Source organism: Mycteria americana, chromosome 3 (genome assembly GCF_035582795.1).
Source record: "Mycteria americana isolate JAX WOST 10 ecotype Jacksonville Zoo and Gardens chromosome 3, USCA_MyAme_1.0, whole genome shotgun sequence".
NCBI classification, from domain to species: domain Eukaryota; kingdom Metazoa; phylum Chordata; class Aves; order Ciconiiformes; family Ciconiidae; genus Mycteria; species Mycteria americana.
The window spans coordinates 94492045-94510911 of record NC_134367.1 but is presented as its reverse complement, the minus strand read 5'-3'; the positions used below and the strand labels follow the sequence as shown (position 1 = coordinate 94510911).

Sequence of the window (18867 nt, the reverse complement as noted above, 5' to 3'; positions counted from 1 at the left end):
GGAGCAGCATCCTTGGAGAGATTCAAAGTGACCCTGTGATTTCAGCCAGACTTACCACAAGAGGGCAGCCAGTGTTTTCTGGGCTGATTACCCCAGGAAATGGGTACCTGGGGAGGACCTGCTTTGCACTGGTCTGTTAGAAAGCTCGGCCTCACTTCTAGGCATTGAATCTTTAAAAGTCATGTTCCTGCTTTACTCTCTTAGGCCAGAAAGCAAAGTGTCCCAGTTTGGTGCACTACAGAGCTGATTTGCTGTCAGATATATGGAACAGCAGCTGGAGGAGAGAGCCTGTCGTCTTTCCTGCGGCTTTCCTCGCTCTCCCGGGGCCTCTGCTCCCAGCCAAGAGGCACACGTGGCTTTGGGCTGAGCTCCCTGAGCTGGAGCTGGAGTCCCAGGAAGAGGTCTGGGTTACTGCTCAGGGTGCCCAGAGGCATCTCCGGTGTGGAAAACGCAGTGGGAGCTTTCTCAGATGAGGGTCTGGCACCTTTCTGCTGGGCTCAGGACTCCTGCTGCTGGGGACAGGGGGAAAGGGCTGCATCCCCAGGAAACGGGGCAGCCCAGTGCTCGTGTGGGACCGAAGCTGTGTGGTGGACAGTCTGCATGGGGGGAATCCAGCACCAGTCACATTGCCTGGTGTCAATTACTATGGCAATAACTGCTTTTAACAATTTCACATAACCTATGTTGCTTAAACATGGCGGAGGACCACAGCTGGCAGTTAAAGTACCGTTATTTTTCCTCAGACCAGACACAGACTGGGCATAAACTCCCTTTCTCCATCTCTCTCAGCCTCATCTGACCCAGTTAACAGCTTGAGGAACAGTGGAGAAGACACTGGTGCCAGGCCCAGGCTGCAACTGATGTGGGCAGAGCTTGGGTTCAAGAAGTCGGGTGCAGAGAGCTGGGTTTCACTTAGGAAATCAGAGGGCTGTGCTTGGGGACGGGACATTATCAGGGACGGTACCGGCGGTCACAGGTCGCCTGGGGATTCCTTCCCATGCCGAGGCTCTGCCCCGATACTCTTGGCAGTGCAGTGAGGTGGGAGAGCCTTTCTGAGCCGAGTTTCTTGCCAGAGAGGTTATTTTGAGTAGCTCTGGGTGCCTTCGAGTGGCATGTGTTGACACTGACCTCTAGTGGGAATAGATCCCTGTGTCTTTATTTTTTCCCTGCAATTTTAACCATTTTAAGTGACACATCTTAAAGGGGACTGGAGGGGGCCCAGAATTAGAGTTTCAGTTTTAAAATCCTCGAAAGCAAGTCAGAACATCAAAATTGGCCTCATATTATATTTAAATGTTTTTACTCCCTCCATCACTGCCTGCCAATACTTTTATATATATATATATAAAATATATATGCATGTGCATGTGCATGTGCATGTGCATGTGCGTGTGTATATGTATATGTATATGTATATGTATATGTATAACTCCCTGTATTTAAAGCCTCTGAAAATAATGTAAGTCCAAAACCCGCATGGCCAGGCAGAAAAGCTCTCTGACAGGAAGACAGCATGAAACAGAGCCCAAGCCTTGCTGAATGAGTGACAGAAGGCAAACAATGAGGCAGAGTGGCCAAGTTCATCTTTCAGACTTTCCAGTCAAATTGTCCGAAGGGATAGTAGAAGCACACCCAGCCAGAAGAGAGATGCCAAGGAGATGGTGCCTGAGCTGGGTACTTGTGGGTGTAGTTGGAAGGTCAGGGCGCAGAGCGGCTGGGCCTGCGTGCCTGAGTGGCATAGCTGACCTTAATGGGGAGTGCCCGGTCTCTGCAGCTCAGCTGCAGCAGACCACTGCAGCACAACCCTGGGAGAGCACTAGCCAGCTCAAGAAAGTTCAAGGCTTGCCTCAGGGAAGCTGCAAGATCACTAGCTCCAGCTAAGTGCACATCAGCAGCAGAGGAAGGCCACCTCCAGGGGCTGCTCGGCAGTCAGAGGTGTAGACAGCTTGCTGTGGACTGGACCGTAGAGTCCCAAGTGGTGGAGCTCGAGTTGCCTACCTGCAGAGCTGGTCCGGGGTTTACTGGCTCAGGCTCTGTGCTTTGGCTGAACCACTCCTGGACTTCTGCTAGCCCTGGAAGCAGGCTCCGCACCTATGCCGCAACTGGAACAGGACATCGCAAGATAATCGAGGGGTGACTGCCACTTGCTGCAAAGCCAAGCAGCAGCTAGTTCACAGAAAAGTGAAATCTTTGTGCATCACTACACAGGTTTGTGCTGATTTGGCCAACATGGATTTCTCCCAATACCTGATTTCATCCATGCAAATGTCTATAAGAAATCATTCCATGATGGAGCTGCATCTCTAGCAACATCTAGTATGTTACTAGAGAAAATGGCAAAGGCATTTTGGAAGGTACTTGATGGGTACCCTAGTAGCACTTGGGTACAGAAAGCTGAAAGTGTAGAAATTCTGGCTGGGGGTCAGGAACATCAACTGCAGATGCACATGGAGCTGGGATGCAGCCACCACCAGGGTGTGAGAGGGAGCGACAAGAATATATGGCCCAGATCCCTGACCTGCGTTGGACAGAGCTGATAAGATGTGGGAGAAGCTCTTTTCCCGTAGCAATTGTAGTCTCGCAGCCAGCCAGTGCCAGGGACACAACTGGAGATACTGAGACAGATCCTGAGTGTGGGAGGAAAACTTGTGACTAGAAGTTATTGATGCCAACAGAGACTTCCCCCGCCTGCCTCCTGCTGCCCTCACACCCCAAACCCTTTCTTCCTGCTTGGTCGGAGGCACTTTTCGTGGGTAGCTCGCCTGCAGCTAGGCTGCGGTTAAAGGCCTGGCGGCCAGTGCTGGGGGAGTGACGCAAACCCGAAGCGGCAGCTGCAGCACAGGAGGGGGAAGTCATTGGCGCTTTGCATGTGGTTTGTGTGAACTCGGTCCCGTACCCACCACCATGCTTTCCCAGGTGAGCTCCCCTGCAGGTGTGTGGCACGAAGAGATCCTTCCCCTCCTGCTAGGCTGAACTGGAAAGGTGGGTGCCCTGCGGAGGCAGAGAGGCACGCCAAGCAATAAAAGCAACAAGTGAAACTGATTTTAAAGTGTCACCTGCGTTCAGAGCTATCTAGGTTGTCTTCTGTGGAAAGCTCACTGCTTGGGACACTGGAAAGCAACTAGATGAAGTCTAGTCTATGCAGATCCATGATGAACACAACCGGATGGTTTTGATGTTGGAAGGAGAGCACTGAAACGCAGCCTGGTCAATCATTCACAGGCAGAGAGCTGGGCCTTCGTTTGAGCTTCTATTTTCAGCTTTGATCTCTGTGTCCTGGCTGCTCCTGTGTGAGCCCCGGCAGCTACTCTGGGCTTTGGGCTTTCTATCTGCAACACAAAACGGCGGCGGGAAGCGGCTAGACCAAGTGACTTGTACCTCTAACTGTAGTGACCGCCTGGCCTTTCCCTTTGCCTGTCCAGGCAGGACAGACAAGAAGGTGTCTCAGTGGGTGAAACGGGTTAAACCATGCACACGGGAAAAGCAAACGTCTCCTTCGCACCTATCTCTGCTACCAGTAAGTGACATCCACCATACCGTTTCCCACAGAGCCTGCGGCTTCAGTGAGCACCTGCGCACGCAACAGCATCCTCACCCACGCACCGCCTGGGCTGGCAAGCTCCCTCTCCCACCCCTGGCAAACCTGCCTGCTATTTAAAGAACCCAGACAAACAGGGCAGGGGAGGAGGCAGGTCCGGGACGCACCGGCGGGCGCTGCCCGGCGTAGGGAAGCCCAGCGCGGCCACCTCCGCAGCGCGCCCCAGGCTGCCGGCCCTCGCCCACGCGTGCCGCGCCCACGGGTGGGTTTTCTCCCTCCTGCTGCTCCTGCGCCGCCCCCGGGCGAAGCGGGCGGGGAGAGGCAGCCCCCCGTTTAGGGGGTGCAGGGGGGTGCCGGGGCAGCGCGGCGGGGCGGCCGCGGGGGGAATCCCGGGCAGGCGGGGCCGGGCGCGGCTGAGTCAGTGCGGGCAGGGGCAGGAGGAGGAGGAGGAGGAGCCGCGGCGCCTTAGCCTCCGCGCCGGCCGCCGCTCGCTGGCTTTCCGGCCATGAGCCCCCCGGCGCCGGGGCCGGGGCCGGTGCCGGGGTCGGGGTCGGGGCCGAGGCGGGCGGGCGGCGGGCGCTGAGCGATGTCGCGGGCGGCGGGCGGCGAGTGCCGCAAGGAGGCGGCGGGCTGGGAGGGCGAGGACGGGCAGTGCGACTCGGGCATCGAGTCGCTGCGCTCGCTGCCGGGCGGGAGGGAGACCCCCGCCGCCGCCGAGATCCCCCCCGAGACCGCCGCCGCCGCCGAGAGCCTCGCCGAGGCCGCCGCCGCCGCCGCCGAGGAGCGGCTCGACTCCAGCTACGGCTCCGGCGCCCTTCCCGAGCCTCTGCCCGGGCCGCCGGCCGCCCGCCGCGCCGAGGAGCCGCCGCCGCCGCCCGAGGGGCTCAGCCGGCAGCAGCTGGAGGCGCTCACCTACGTTTCGGAGGACGGAGACACGTGAGTGACCGCGGCCCCTGCCCTCCCGCCTTCCCCGGGGGCGGCTTGCGAGCGCCGGGCCCCCCGAGCCCCGGGCTTGGCCCCTCGCAGCCGGCCGGCCGCGTGGAGCCGGTGCCTAGAGATAAGCCGGGCTTTATCTGCAGTGGTCCCCAGCCCTCTCCCGAGGAGCGCCCGTTCAGCCGGGCTGGGAAGGACTCCCCGAGGCCCTGTCCTGCGAGCCTCCCGCCTTGCGCTGCACACGGATGCTTGGCACCCTGGCGTGGGTCTGGGTGGGCGAGCAGTGGGGCGTCTGAGCCAGGTCCAGCAGACTGAGCAGGGAGAGGCACCCCAGGCAACGTGGCACAGAACGGACCCGCCGGAGGAAGCCGACTTCCACTTGCTGTGGGGCTGCTAGCAACTAGAAGGTGGTGTGGGAGCAAATCAAGCCCCCCCGCTGTCTCTTCCCCAGAGAACACGACGTTTCCTCCCCAATGGGGAAGGCTTGGCTGCGTGAGATGGTGCGTAAGCAAGACCCGAAACGAGATTGGCTATGCAGGGCAAGACCTTGAGATGGCTGTGTTAGGGCACAGATACCGCTCAGCCGAGAAACCCAAGAACTATCTGTTCTCAGGTGGAAATCGCCGTGCTTTGCCAACCCGCCTGCACAACCGCAGCCTTCAGCACGGTTGTGACGCACGCCCTGCTATGGGGCTGCCCTCCTGAGCCTCTGTGACGGGGATGAGTGTTTCTCTTAATGAGGGGGGGCTTCCCACATCCGTAATGCCCTCTAAAGGGCAGAGGCATCACGCTGGAGGTATTTGGTTTGGCTTCTGGTAACTGCCTTCGGCTAATCACAGCTCTTTCCTGTCGTACATTCCCTCAACGGAAGGTTTTCATCATGAGTGCACACATGGAGCATGAGCGAAGCGTGCTCGCAGCTGAGAAGGGCAAAGCTTTGCCCCAAACCCAGGCTGGAGTTTGATACTGAGTAATGGTGCAAGAGGAAGAGAAACTAAGAGGCACTGAGACAAGCAAGCAAATGTCTTCAGCAGCAGGAGCAGCGAGGAGCTTCTGTCCTTGCCTGGCAGAGCATATCTAGTTCTGAGGCTGAAGATGAGCAGGGAGCCAGCCCGAGTGTTTACTTCCCGGTTAGGAAGGAGCCTGTGCATCTGCTAATTACTTCATTAACGCTCACTGTGGGACCTGCTCCGAGGACTGGCTGGAAGTCTAGCGGCAAGCAAGGTTAGACTAAACCCAGCCTTCCGTGCTCGCCAGCTGGGTGCCTGGATAGTGCTTTCTAGTCCTGTCCTATATCTGCAGGCTGGCTCTGGGGCTCCTCGGCATGGAGGAGCTTCGCCACCTTTCCCAGCTGTAATGCTAGAGCCAAGGTGCCCACGGAGAGAGCCAGGGGTCTTTTAAGCAGAGCTGCAGAAGTAACGCCTCAGAAAAGCCCCCTGGGCTAGTCCGTTGCCGTGTGCCCAGGGCTCCCCGCTTGCTCTTCTTTAGTGAGTCTGGTAGACAGTGCTGCTTGGAGATGCTTTTGCTGCTTGGGGCTGTCTTGTAAGGTGGCTGAGCCCTTTGCTTGTCAGACTTGCTTGGCCAGAGCCTAATGCAAGCATCTCATTAACTAGGGAAACATTAATCGGTGGTGCCTTGGTTACTGTAGGCAGGAGAGCGCTCCAAACGGTTGCAGCTGCTCTTCTGTTTTCTCTCACTCACGGTGCAGTTCAGAACAGGAAATCTGTAAAGAGCGAGGGAGGGAGCGAGAGGTCTGACGGTGCTGCAGCTCGTACAGCTCCGGGCTGGCCATGTCCGCGCAGGAGCCGGCTTTCCTGGGATCTGCTCCCATTGCTGGGGAAAAAAAACCTATTCTTGTGGTTAGAGCGGCGAGGCTGTGGATTTCTGCCTCTGCTATTCCTGTCTCTCCTCCTGACCTTGCGGGAGAGGTAGGCGGCATTTATATTTAGAAATGCTGAACATCCACTACTTGGTCGATGCAAATGGGGACTGCGAGCGCCCAGCGACTCATTGAACTGCCACCGGTTTTGTATGCAAAAACAAGTCAAGTCGGGCTGATACTAATGCTAAAGTCTATGGAGCCAATTGCCCATCCGGTGACAGAAGGTCCCCAAAGAAAAGGGATCATATGGCCACAGGCTGCATCCCTTTCATCCAGCCAGACAAACCCATCGACTTTTCATCTCCATTCGCAGCACATTTCCTTGTGTGCCTTGCTTGAATGTCTGCCACAAAACAGCTCCAGGCCAACAATTAAAATCATACTACCATTATATTTCAGAAGACTTGGGCAACAACACTTTCCTGTAATTGTAATTCTGAAAATACAAAAACTTCAGGGGTTTTGGCCGAGTAGTTCCTGTTTCCCCAGATGTCCTGGCTGGTAACTGAGCGGAGGGGAGCACTGGGCTCACACAGAGGGAGCTGGCAAAAGTCTTGGCTGTCCGTCTGGCAGAAGTCTTGGCTGTCCATAGCTCCCCCGGGCTCGCCCACCCGCACCACCTCGAGGTGTGCCTGCGAGGGGGCTGTGTTTGTCAGCCTGCCGCTTGTGGGGGAAGTGTACGAGGTGGAGGCAGAGGCGAGGAGCATGTGCTTGGGTGGTTGGAGCGTCAGCAGGATCTTCCTTGGATACCTTCCTGCCCGCCTCTGTGGGAGAGGAGCGTTAACCCGGGCAGGGTGAAGCAATGGGGCTAAAACTGGCTCTTTCTGTGCTCAAAATTAGAAAGGGTCCCGCTTCTAGAGGAAGGAAGTTGGCCAACAGGGGAGATTTGGGTGTGATGGCCAGTGAAACGTGTGGGTGCCATCTTCCAAGAATCATTTGCCCACGTGTCAGCCCTCCCACCCCCCAGTGCCACTGGCGGTCCCTCTGCCTCTGAGAAGTCAGAGCTGCAGTAATTGGGCACCGGCACATCAGTCCCCGAGAGAGAGCGGCCGAGCTGGCGTGGCAGGAGAGGTCAAGGATGAGGAACAGGGTGACAGGCAGAAGATGCTGGGTGCACTTAGGGCAGTGATACGTATCACTGCCCTGTTCCGCGACCGGGTAGAGGACAAGCCCTGTGCGCTCAAGCAGTCTCCTCCAAGCATCCGTCTTTTCCACATAAACCAGCTCCTTTTCTGCTGAACTGAGTCCCGATGGGACTGCTCTGCGTGCAAGTGAAGAGAGGGGCTTTCCAGCTGCAGGCATGGCTAGCTCTGAGCAGGCTGCAGGCAGCTTTATCACCATGGCCCAGCCTCCGGACAAGCTCAACCTTTGTTAGGATTCACCAAGGAAACCCCCTCCTTTCTGGCATTGCCAGGCAGACGCATGAGTCCAGTGTCCTGGGAAAGGGGTGGGTGTGGGACCAGCTCCTTTGAGGTGGGATGGGGTGTGACGGCATCGCCTGTTGCATTCCAGCACAAGGGAAAATCTCCATTTGCTTGGGCTTATGGCAGCCGCTGCCAGCTCTGGAGAGGCAGTTGATTTGTCAGCGTGGGAAATTAGGCTGAGCTTCCTCTCTCTAGGACTATATATTCTGTCTTAAACTTAAAAACATGTTTGCCTTTCTGCCCGTGCTGGTCTTTGGGCCACACACCAGTTTATGCCGTCGGTAGCTGATGCCACGGTGATGGGCCCCTTGGGCAGCTGGGTAGAGCACGTGCAGGCTTGCTCTGGGCTCTCTGGCTGTACCTCCGCAGGAGGGTGGCCGTCTTCTGCACAGGGCTCTGTATGCAAACCAGCGTGGCTCGGCTGCGGGGGTGAAGGCAGGGGTCCGCAGCTCAATTGTGGGAGAGAGATCTCAGCCTCCTTCAGATGGAAAATGGGACCCAGCGGTTTTGGTTGGGTGCATGTTTCGGGGAGGGAGGGGAGCAGAGGAAGCCTGACTTCCTCCTTCCACCAGAGACAAGTGCTGCCCCGTCTGCTGATAAGAAATCACGTGCCAGTGACTTGTGGGCTGAGATGCCTTAACAAGGGCTCGGGAACAGTTAATTGAGTAAAACTGGGGCCCCACGGGAGCTGATGTTCTGAGCTCTCCTCCGCGTGACGGTAGCGAAGGGGCCTTCCCTGCTGAGCCCTTGCCTGCGTGGGTAGGCATTGAGCGTGAAGGCTCATCTCGGGGGGCCAAGAGCCACTTCTAACCATTCACCGGCGTGTGCCAGTCGTAACCCTCCCATCTCCTGTAGCCCTGTGCTAGAGATCTTCCCCGTGCAGGGGAACAGAGGTTGTCCCCATTCAGGCTGCCTGCTCCGGTGTGGCTGCTTGCTTGGCGCTTGCCCTGCTGAACAGGGTGTTGCTGAACCCCCGTACCCCTGGATCCCAGCGTGCGTGCCTGGGGGAACGCTCGGCGTGTGACAGCAAAGGAAAACCACTGTGAAAGAAGAAGAAAGAAGCAGAGGACTGGAGAGACACAGTTTTAGGAGAAGGATTAAAGTCCGATGCAGAGAGCACACCTGGTTGCTGGTCAGGCTGGGAGTCCGCCTGCTCGGCTGGGCTGGGCTGGGCTGTTGCTGGCTGCCCAGCAGCAGGATGACCATAGTTAATGGGAAGCAAGGATGCTCTTGGTTTTTCCAGAGAGGCTTTGGAAACCTCCTTGCCCGATTGCCAGGGGAGTTTAAGTCCATGTGCTAGGTTGCTCCTTAGCACACCGCTGTGGTGGGGCAGAGAAGAAAACGAGTCCTAACATGGGGCTGGCCGGAGGGAGAAGGGAACCTGCTGTGTCCACCTCCTTGTGCCTGGACTCTCAGCTCTTCCTCTGTGCGTGCTCAGGAGTTTGGTGAGCAGGGGAGGGCTTGATGCCCCTCCAGGCGAGGGCAGGCAGCTCTGCACAGGCTCCTTTAGGATGCCCCAGAAGTTGCTGGCTGCCTCAGGGGTCACACACGTACAGCCTTGGCGAAAGGGGGGTAAGTCCTGGCAGCCCTCTGAGGTTGTGCAGGCAAGAAGAGATTTTTTTTTTTTCCCTGTTCGGATGACTTCAGCCTGGCCTGGAGGAAATTTCTTCAGACTTTCCGCCTGCATAGGTTTGCCTTGGAGCTGAGGAGAGGCACAGGGAACTTCAGCACAGAGGAAGGGAAAGAATGGCTGGAAATTTCCATGTCCTGGGATGCAGAAGCCTGATGCCTGGCTGTAACAGATCAGTCGAGGTGGGGAGGGCTTCAGGTCCTTGCACTCTGCAGGCAGGCTTGGCCGCTGCTGGAAAAGGGTTGAGCTCAGCTAAATTAACAAAGAAAGTTTTGATTTTTGTTGGTTCGGGGGTTTTTTAATACAATGTGGATAAACGAGGAGTCTTCCTACACGTGACTGTGTAGGAAGAGAGGCCGTGGGGTCTGAGCTGTGAGAGTGGTTACTGGGTGCCTCTCAGTGAGCTGCGTGGGATGCTCTCTGCATCCCAGAGATGGGAAGTCCCTCTGACTAGGGCAAATGCAGGGCTGAAGCCCTGAGACATCCTAAACCCACGGCTGGTGCCTCATTAAAAGAAAATCCTGAGGCAGCGAGGATATGTGTGCGGGGCTGTAAATGATTGTTAGGGTGTGTTGGACCAGCTCTGGCAAAGTCCAGGCACTGTCCTCTTGCAAGAGGCTGTTCTGACCTAAAGATATCTTTGTGTGTACAGAAACTGTAGAGCATGTTTTCCTCCTGATGAGCAAGAATGGGAATTTGCTCCATTTGAAATGGAGTTGCCATGGCCAGTGCACCTTTCGGGATGTTTGCTGCTTTTATTGCAATCATTCATCTCGCTTCTCGGCCCATGTCTGTGAAACCAGCTCCATCTGCCTGGGATGGGCTGACCTGCTTTCTGGCTTGCCTCATCCCTGCAGCGATGGTAGTGCAGGACAGACCCCTTGTTTTGCAGGGGGCGGTCCACGTGCATCTGATGTTTAGTGTTTCTGCAATCCAGGACCCACCACCTGCTCAGAAACAGAGCAAAATGCTCAAACGTGAGGGTGCAGAGCCTGGACGATGTAAGGCCAGGGGCACAGTACGTGGGGGAACGGGGGCACCTTCACCTCCCCACCTCCCCCTCCTCATCCACCAGCACCCGGACCAGGCCCTCTGCAGAGCACCACAGGAAAGGCGGAGGCTGTCTCCGCTGCTCGCCCATCGCTTCCCACCTCTTCCTTTGGTCCCAGGAGCAGCAAGCTGGGCAGCAGCAGCTGCCCAGGCTGGAGATCAGGGGGGCTGAACCCAATGGCAAAGCCCAGGGAAGGGGAGAAGAAACCGGCAGAGCAGGAGACCCAGGGCAGGAGCAGAGGACATGGGGATGAGCCTACAGCCCGCTGGGATCTGCTGCTCCCCTGGAGCTGCCAGAGGGCAGCTGGCACAGTTTTATGGAGCCGGGCAGCATCACATTGGTATGCAGGGAGGAAGGGAGCTGGGCTGGGCTGGCAGAGGGCTGCAGGGCAGGATGGAGCTGTGCTTGCTGAGCCTGCTGGCAGAGGTTCCTGCTGATGGCTGAGGAAGCGGTTAGCAGTGCAGGTTACAGGGCTGGAACAGGAGAGCAGGGTAAGCGTGGAATTCCCCTACTGTTTTCCTCCTCCCTCGCTCTCCTCTATTGCTGCTGGGGCCATTTCCTCCCCTGAACAAGTTTCTCTTGTGCAAATTGTTTGCATGATTTCCTACTGCTCTGCTCAGCCAAAATAAGGATCCAGGAGCTAACTGTTCCTGCTACAGACAGGAACCTTATCTAGAGAGGGAGAAAAATTCGTCAAAGCAAATTCTACTGAATGCTGGATCCCTTGTCCTAGATGCTTCTGGGGTGAGATGGTGAAGGGAGAGGCTGCTTTGAGGACAAGGTGTCTTGCTCCACAGATGGGGCGATCTGCATGGTCAGCCCCTTTTCTAGAGGGAGGGAAGAGGATAGCCGGAGAATGGTGGGACTTCATCAGTTCTGCTTGTGTGTCAGAGCTGGGTGTCACCCTTACCCTTACTCCTTGCCTCCAGTCGCAGGCATCCTCAGACATGGACACTTTTCCTACCAGGCGCTCGGAAGCCTGGGAGATGGACAGCACTGTGGAAATGGGTGTTCTTCTGTGCCTAAACTAGGACCACCTTGGGCACGGCAGTGCTGCGTATTCCGACCCGTGGACATCCCCAGGGGCGGCCCTGACCCCTCTGCTCCAGGATCGTTGTCTCTCTGGTGATACGTAGATGACCTTGTGCCAGGGATGCCCTGTGCCCGTGGGACCTTTGCGATCCAGAGCACTAATGAGGCCCCTTGTGCCAGGATGGAGCTGGTGAGCAAGCGGAGAAGCTGTGAACGAGCCCAGCAGTCTGTCCTACTTGGCTGGCCACGTTTCCCCTGTCCACAGCTCCTCCTCCTGCCCTTTCCAAAACTCCCTGTTGCGCTTTCCAAAAGTCCCATGGCTGCAGGCAGGAGTGCTGCAGGCAGGAGCCCGGGGAGGGAGGGAGGGAGGGAGGGAGCAGGGAAGCGGGGGAAGGCAGAGGAGAGGCGTGCAGGCGGCTGAGGGAAGGGCAAGGGTCCAAGTGTGGCGGGGTGGAGGGCTTGTTCTGGCAAAGGCACGGGGCCGTGGCTGGGTGAGGAGGGCTGTCTGGCAGCGAGCGGGTATCTCCATCGCTGCACCCTGGCTCTGGGGCTCAGCTGTGAGCGCTGCGTGCCAGCATGCAGCAGCCCGTCAGCGGCTGGACCGCGCCGCTGCCGTGGCAGAGAGAGAGGTGTGCTCGTAACCTCGGCCGCAAGAAAGTGGAGATTGGCATGATGCCTGCGCCTCAGGTCTCCTGGGCGTAGGAGGTTTCCCGGGTTAGCAGGAGACAATCCCGATTCCTGGTTGGCATCGCTGCCCGTGGCGTAGGGTGCCTCGGTGCACACGTGCTCTCGGTGGGCTCATCCCAGCCCGGTGGCCTCGCCAAGATTCCCCAAGCTCACGGCTCTCGCAGCCGTTTCAGGAAGTTGAGGGCTGGCAATGAGGAAAGGGGGGAACGAATGCAGAAATGAAAGCACAGGAGGAGACTGCGCCCGGGTAGAGAAGGAAGAGGGAGGGGAGGAAAGCAATCCATCAAAGCAGGCACGTCCCAGCTTCAAGGTGAAAGCCTGACCTCTGGCCGGGTGGGGATGGTCACCCCCATCACCTCCGTGGCATAGATGCCCAAACTTGCTCGGCATCAGCTGAGCCCCGGATGGCTCCACCGCCTCGTTGAGCTGCAGAGCCACCCAAGCCAGGAAGAGCAAGGTGCTGGTGGCGGTGGAGGGCTGCCCGGGGTTTCCACCTCCCCTGGGTGACTGCCTCACTTGTCCCCACGTGATGGCACGTCGTGGCAGAGGGGCTGGCGGGGATTCCTGGGGGTGCGGGGGCTGGCTGCAGGGGGGCATGACCCCGGGCGCTGCTCTCTCACCCGGGAGCCCAGCATGGCTCTGGAAAGTGAAAGCAGCACAGGTTTAAAGTTCAAGCTGAATTGCCTTGGAAAGTCCCCGTTCTGAGCAGTCTTATCTCTGCCATACCTGAAAAAGGCAGATCCGTGGCCTCCTCCCGCACGTGGCGCCTGGGAGCGGGTTTGGAGAAGCAGGGGCTGTCCCTGCAAGCGGGCAAAGGACACCTCGGCGCAGGTGCCGCCGCGGGGACCGGGGGCCCCATGCAAAACCCAGCAGGGAATCTCCCTGCCGGGATCACACCCGGGCTGCGGCCAGCGAGAGCCTGCCAAGAGGAGGGGTATTCTTGCAGCTGGTCCCCCAGCTCTGCCCCTCGCTCCTGCCCCCAGCTAGCCTGGCCTGGGCCCCTGGCTGTGCCCCTGCCCCATGGTCCACTGAGGGCAGCCGGACCCTGCCCATGGGGCCGCTCGGCCCGGCTGGCAGCCCCCTCCCCTGCCCCAGGGAGCGCCGGCGGCGGGGGGCACCCCATGGCTGCGGGGGGCACCCCATGGCGGTGCGGAGGCAGATGTGGGTGGCCTTCTCCTTCCCGCGGGGAATTCCCTGCCGCAGCGTGACCCGGGGCTTCCCCAGGGATGCGGCCTCTCCTGTCAGCCTCTCCCCTGGCGGCAGGGCAAAGAAGAACCGGCCTTCTTTTGCCTCCAAAAATGGTGTTCGGCTGAGGGTGCCCGGCGTCCCGGGTGCTGGCTCGACCCTCAGGCAGCGCTTGGCAGGAGGTGGATAAAGGACATTTTGGGGACTGGCCTCTGGGCTCCTCAGCGCACCCATGTCCCCCCTGCAGCTGGCAAGAAGTCAGCCCCGGCCCCGCTTCTTTGCTGCAACGCTTTAGGGCCAGGTCTTGCCTTCCTGCCCGCGGAGGGATGCTGTGCATCCCCCACATGGCAGGTGGCATCCCGAAGCTGGGCTGTCGGGCGAGCAGGTTGTCTTTCTGGGGCTGGCACAGCTCTCGCCCTCCATGCCTCGTCCCTGCCCGCCTCCACCAAGCAGCGTGGGTGGCAGGAGCCCGCTCAGGGCCTGGCCCTTGGTTCGGAGCTGATCCCTGCCGGAGATAAAAAAAAGCCACTCAGGGGCCCCAGCGCAGGCGGGGAGGAGGTAGCAGGAGGCTCAGCTCACGCCTGCCATGCTCTGCAGAGCGGGAGCTGCTGCCCGCTCCTCGCTGCTGCCCGCCATGGCCGGGGCTGGCCTGGGGGCTGCCTGGCCTGGGGGGCTGCCCTGCGGCAGGGGGCTGGTCCCTCTGCACAGCGGGGCCCAGGAGTGCGGCAGGTCGGTGGAGGGGACTGGAAATTCCCTCTCGGCTCTGCCTCCGTCACGCTCTCACTTCTGTTCTGACTGCGCTGGGGGCCGGCATCAGACTCAGCTGGAAATAAAACCTCTCCTTGGGCTGGGGGACTCCGGTCTGCCCGGCCACCCCATGGCCGTGGGGGCCACGGTCCTGAGGATGTGGGCTCCCTGCTGGCCACCGAGCTCCGACAGCCACACCTCCGGTGTCCCTGTGTGCCGGCGGGCTGCGTGCCAGCCCTGCCGCAGCAGTGCCAAAAGGGAAGGATGTGGGGGAGAGAAGAGGAAATCGGTGTGGGCCAGCAGATCGGGTGGCATGGGGACTGTGCCATGCAGGTGATCTTGGACCAGCACTGGCCTCCTGCCCAGCTTTGGCTGCCTGCCTTAGCAGAGGGAAAAGCAGAAGTGCGGTGCGCAGCTGGCAGCGGGGAACTGGAATTCCCCAGGCAGCTGCCAGAGCCCAGACCTCCCTCCGCAGCCGCCAAACCTGGCCCCTGGGCTCTGTGAAACGCATCCCGGGCTCTTTGGACCTGCCACAGCTGGAGGCCTGGCTATGGGCAGTGCCGGGTCCGAGCCCCACGTGTGCTGTGAGGTCTGAGGGAGGACCCTGCGGTGCTTTGCGGGGGCAGGAGGATCCATTCCCTGTGGGGATCGGGGTGAAGGACTGCCCTGGGGAGCCTCAGGCCGTGTTCCTGCCTTGCCCTGCTGCTGAGCTTCCCCAGGGAGAGGGCAGGATGGAGGAGCTCCGAGCTGGTGGGAAGGGAAGGGGACTGGGGGAGGCAGGGAGGTTATTCCTCCATGCAGCAGTGGAGGATCTCTGCTCCTGAGCATGGCTCTCAGGACTCATTTTTCTTTTTTCTTTTCCCCTCCCCCATTCCCTTTATCCCCTCTGTAGGTTGGTTCACCTGGCCATTATCCACTGCATCCCAGCTGTGGCACTCTGCTGCATCACTCAGCTGCCCAGGGAGGTGCTGGAGATCCAAAATGATCTTTTCCAGGTATGCAGATGTGATAGGCAGAAGATGGGAGGAAGGCAGGTGCTGCAGGCTGCTCCCTGGGTAGATGCCCAATCCACCTGCCCTTTCCCCAGGACCCTCCAGCTGCTTACTCCAGAACGTGGTGAAGATCCCATGTGAGCAGCCCCTTTTCAGGGAGGGGAAGAAGGGTGTGGGAAACCCTGAGAGAGAGGTGTGACAGCTCCCAGCACTGCAGGGTGACGGGGTCCTTTACGAGGCCCCAGGATGTTGCAGACATCCCCGGAGGGTGGAGCAGGCATGGCTTGAATGTGGCAGGGTAGATAACCTGGGAGAGTGGTATCTGCCCCCACGGGTGATCCTTGAGCTGAGATGCAGGGGGGCAACAAGCCATCTGCACCCCCTGGTGTCGGCCACGCTTAACCCCAGGACAGGGACAGGCTTCTGCGTGGCAGCCTGCCCGTGCCACCAGGCTGGCTCCTGTAGGCTGATGTGGCTCATCACGCTTGGTGTCCCGCGGGGCATCCCCCGCTTTCCTAATTTCTGTCCCCACCTCCTCTCTAGACCCCGCTCCACCTCGCCGTGTACCTGGAGCAGCCCAGCGTGATCCAGGCGCTGATCCACAAGGGAGTCAACCCCTGGCTGCAGGACCGCAATGGAAACACTCCGCTGCACCTGGCCTGCGAGCAGCAGCTCCCGTGGTGTGCCCAGCAGCTGCTGCAGGGCACAGCCCCGACGGAGGGCACGGCCCAGCCCCACGGGCACCACCGGGACCTGCAGCTCCAGAACTGGCAAGGTGAGACCTGGGGGTAGCCCGGTGCGGAGACGGTGGCTGGGTTGGGGCAGAGACCGTGCGTTGTGTATGCAGGGGATCTGGGAGCACAGCAGAGCGGGCGCGGGGCTGGCGTTGGCGTGCCTCGGGGTGGTCCGGGCTGACTGGCTCTGTCTCCTGCCTCCCCATCCCAGGCTTGGCCTGTTTGCACATCAGCACCTTGAAGGGGAACATCCCGATGATGTCTCTGCTGCTGGAGAGCGGTGCCAACATCGATGTTCGGGTAAGGCTGGGCATGGTGCGATGTTTGGGTAAGGCTGGGCACTGCGGGGCCCATCTGAGGGGACCCTGGACCCACGCCCTTGTGGTCTGCGGGTTGCAGGAGGGCACGAGCGGGAAGACCCCATTGCACCTGGCCGTGGAGTGCCACAACCGCAGGGCTGTCCAGTTCCTGCTGCGCAACGGGGCGTACGTGGACGCCCAGATGTACAACGGGTGCACCCCGCTCCACCTGGCTGTGGGCCGCAAGGATGCTGCCATCGCCGCCATCCTCTCACACTCGGGGGCTGACACCCTGCTGAGAAACATGGAGAATGAGACAGCCCAGGACCTGGCTGACGGCAACGATGACGTGAGTCTGTGTGGGGAGATGCCTGTGGCTCTGCAAGCGTGTTGGGGGGTGCAGGAGTCAGATGATTTGGGGGGAGCTCCTAGGAGGAGTTTCTAGCCGTGCCCGTCCTCCCCTATAGGGTGCAGGCGTTGGCTGTGGGGTTGCATGGGGTGACTGCCTGTTGCCTCGAGCCCTAGGGAAAGCCCAGCCAGGATTTCTTGGCACTTCCCCGGGGAGGTGGGAGGCTGCAAGGGCTGGGGAGACAGTTCTGGGCCCCTACCCCAGCCCTGGTGGAGACACGACCCTAGATGCTTACACCTCTGCACCCTTGGCCTTTGCAGCTCCTCGCCTTGCTGCCCTTCGATGACCTGAAGATCTCAGGGAAGCCTGTTGTGTGCTCTGAATGAGCGGCTGGACTCCTTTGGCCGATCAGGCTGCCTCCTCACTCTGCGCTGTTGCCCTGCTGCCCGCTGAGACCTTGCCTGCCTGCAGTTCAGTGGGAGCAGAGGCACTTTGGGAGACATTATCCCCCCCTCCCCCCATTGGAAAAGTTTTGTTATCCTCAAGGCTGCCTTCTCGGATGGAAGAAGGTGGCACTATGAACACTACACGGGGGAGGTTTTTTTACTATTTGTGCCCTGCAGCAGGACTGAATTTCCCCTCCCTGCCATGGGTCTGACTTGTGGGGGTCTCCAGCTTACCCAGGAGCAGGGTAAGGAGCAGGAGCGGACTCCTTTTCACGCTGTACAGTGGATGGAGCATCCTCTGGCACCCGCAAACACCATCACAATAAGTGTGGGGTGAGGAAAGTTAACACACACTCTAATAAACATTTGGTTTTGCCGGGGGCGCCTGAGGTCTCATGTGATCTAACCCACCCCACTCCCCCGCAGCATGGGGAGGCTGAGCATTACCCCGGGCGCCCGGGCACGTGAGGGCTGCCGAGGCTTCCCCAGCCCGCCTGCTCCCTCGGGTCCTGCTCCCTTCCTCGCACGGCAGAAGGCGAGCAGGAGCGCGGGGTTTCCCCGCTTGCAGAGCCTTTCCAGTGCTCAAAGCCCAGGCAGGGGGATCCCAGCCTGGCGCTCCATTCCCATGCCATCCTGCTGAGTGTCTGGCACTGGGGCTGAAGACAGAGCATAGGAGGTGCCAGAAGACCAGGTCATGCATCCCTGCTTCTGCTATCGTGCCTGACGTCTCGCTGCCTTACTGTGCTGCAGTTTCCTCTTCTGCAGAGAGGACAGAAAGATCCTGCCCCATCTCCTGGCTTGGGAGGGTGTTAAAAAACTTAAGGCATGGGTCTTCCCTGGGTTTTAGATTCCCCCAGGCTGAAAGCAGAGGAGGTGGCAGGGTTATCTCCATATCCCTTCTGTTGTTCAGCTCACCACCCTTCCCTGCCCCCTCGCCAAGCCAGAGGAGCACGTGCAACGCATTAGGGAACCAGCAACAGAAGGTGCTGTGGGAATGGAGACACGAAGGGCGCCTGACCCCACCTCAGCCGGGGAAATTCCCCACTTGCTGCCTGGGAGCAGCTGCTATTGTTTGGGGCAAATCCCAGATGGCGCAATCACCCAAGATGCTCTGGAGTGAGCCGTTGTCTTCCTCCTCCCTTCTTGGAAAGACAGATAGCGAGGGAACGCTGCCAGGAAAGCAGCCAGGCTCCCCCCAGGCCTCTGTGGAGCTTGCCTGGTCTCTTCAGCAGCCCTGGGCTGGATTGCTCCGTTTCTTCTGAATCTTTGCCTCTCGCCTTCTGGCAGGGCCTCAGCCCTGCTGCAAACAAGCCGTAGGCTGCTCATGGGCCTTGGCCAGCGCCTGCCAGGAGCAGGTGCCCCTGGGGCTGCTCCGGTGCCACCTTCACCGGGGACGCGTGGCACTCCCGGGTGGCCCAGAGCGGGAGCGACGAGCGCTGCAGGGCGGAGCGGCGTGGGGGGACCAGGGCTGCCGCTGGGTGGGAAGGGGAGGAAAAAGGCAGAAGCAAGTGATCCGCACTATCTTTTTCTTAATTTTTTTTTTTTTTTCAAATGAGTATCTTGTAACGTATTGCTGGGTGGCCACCTGGTGGCTGCAGCCGGCCCTGCAGCCTCGCCTGGGGCCGGGATGGGGGTGCAGGGCTGCTGGGCTGGGGGAGCGTGGGGCGAAGGTCCCACCCTGCCCCACGGCCCCCGGGCAGCGCCCGCCGCGGGGAGCGGCTGCGGTGTGTGCCCGGGGGAGGGCGGGGGGCTCGGCGGCGGCGGCCCTGGGCCCCGGGGCAGGGACGGTGGGAAGCCTGGGACGGAGGGATGAATGTCACGGGCTTCTGCACCGCAAGCGTGTTTTTCCCTGGGTCAGGCTTGGCCGGAGCTGAGCGACGAGCGCGGGTTTAGCGTGTCCGGGGCCGAGGCGGTGGGGGCGGCGGGGGCCGGGCCTGG

General features: G+C 59.7%; 1 protein-coding gene across 1 annotated transcript; it reads left to right on the top strand.

Annotated features, from left to right (window-relative positions):
- Positions 1-3988: 3988 nt before the first annotated feature.
- On the top strand, positions 3989-17309 carry NFKBIE (NFKB inhibitor epsilon). Its single transcript, XM_075496185.1, has 6 exons — positions 3989-4474; positions 15002-15104; positions 15645-15876; positions 16047-16135; positions 16235-16483; positions 16804-17309. The coding sequence occupies exons 1-6, from the start codon at positions 4125-4127 to the stop codon at positions 16867-16869; spliced, it is 1089 nt and encodes a 362-aa protein (XP_075352300.1). The 5' UTR covers positions 3989-4124; the 3' UTR covers positions 16870-17309.
- Positions 17310-18867: the final 1558 nt, after the last annotated feature.

Coding starts and splice junctions, on each gene's coding strand:
- NFKBIE (XM_075496185.1), top strand. CDS start 4,125: ATGTCGCGGGCGGCGGGCGGCGAGTGCCGCAAGGAGGCGGCGGGCTGG. Junction 15,105..15,644: donor TCCAAAATGATCTTTTCCAG/GTATGCAGATGT, acceptor CCTCCTCTCTAG/ACCCCGCTCCACCTCGCCGT. Junction 15,877..16,046: donor GCAGCTCCAGAACTGGCAAG/GTGAGACCTGGG, acceptor TCCCCATCCCAG/GCTTGGCCTGTTTGCACATC.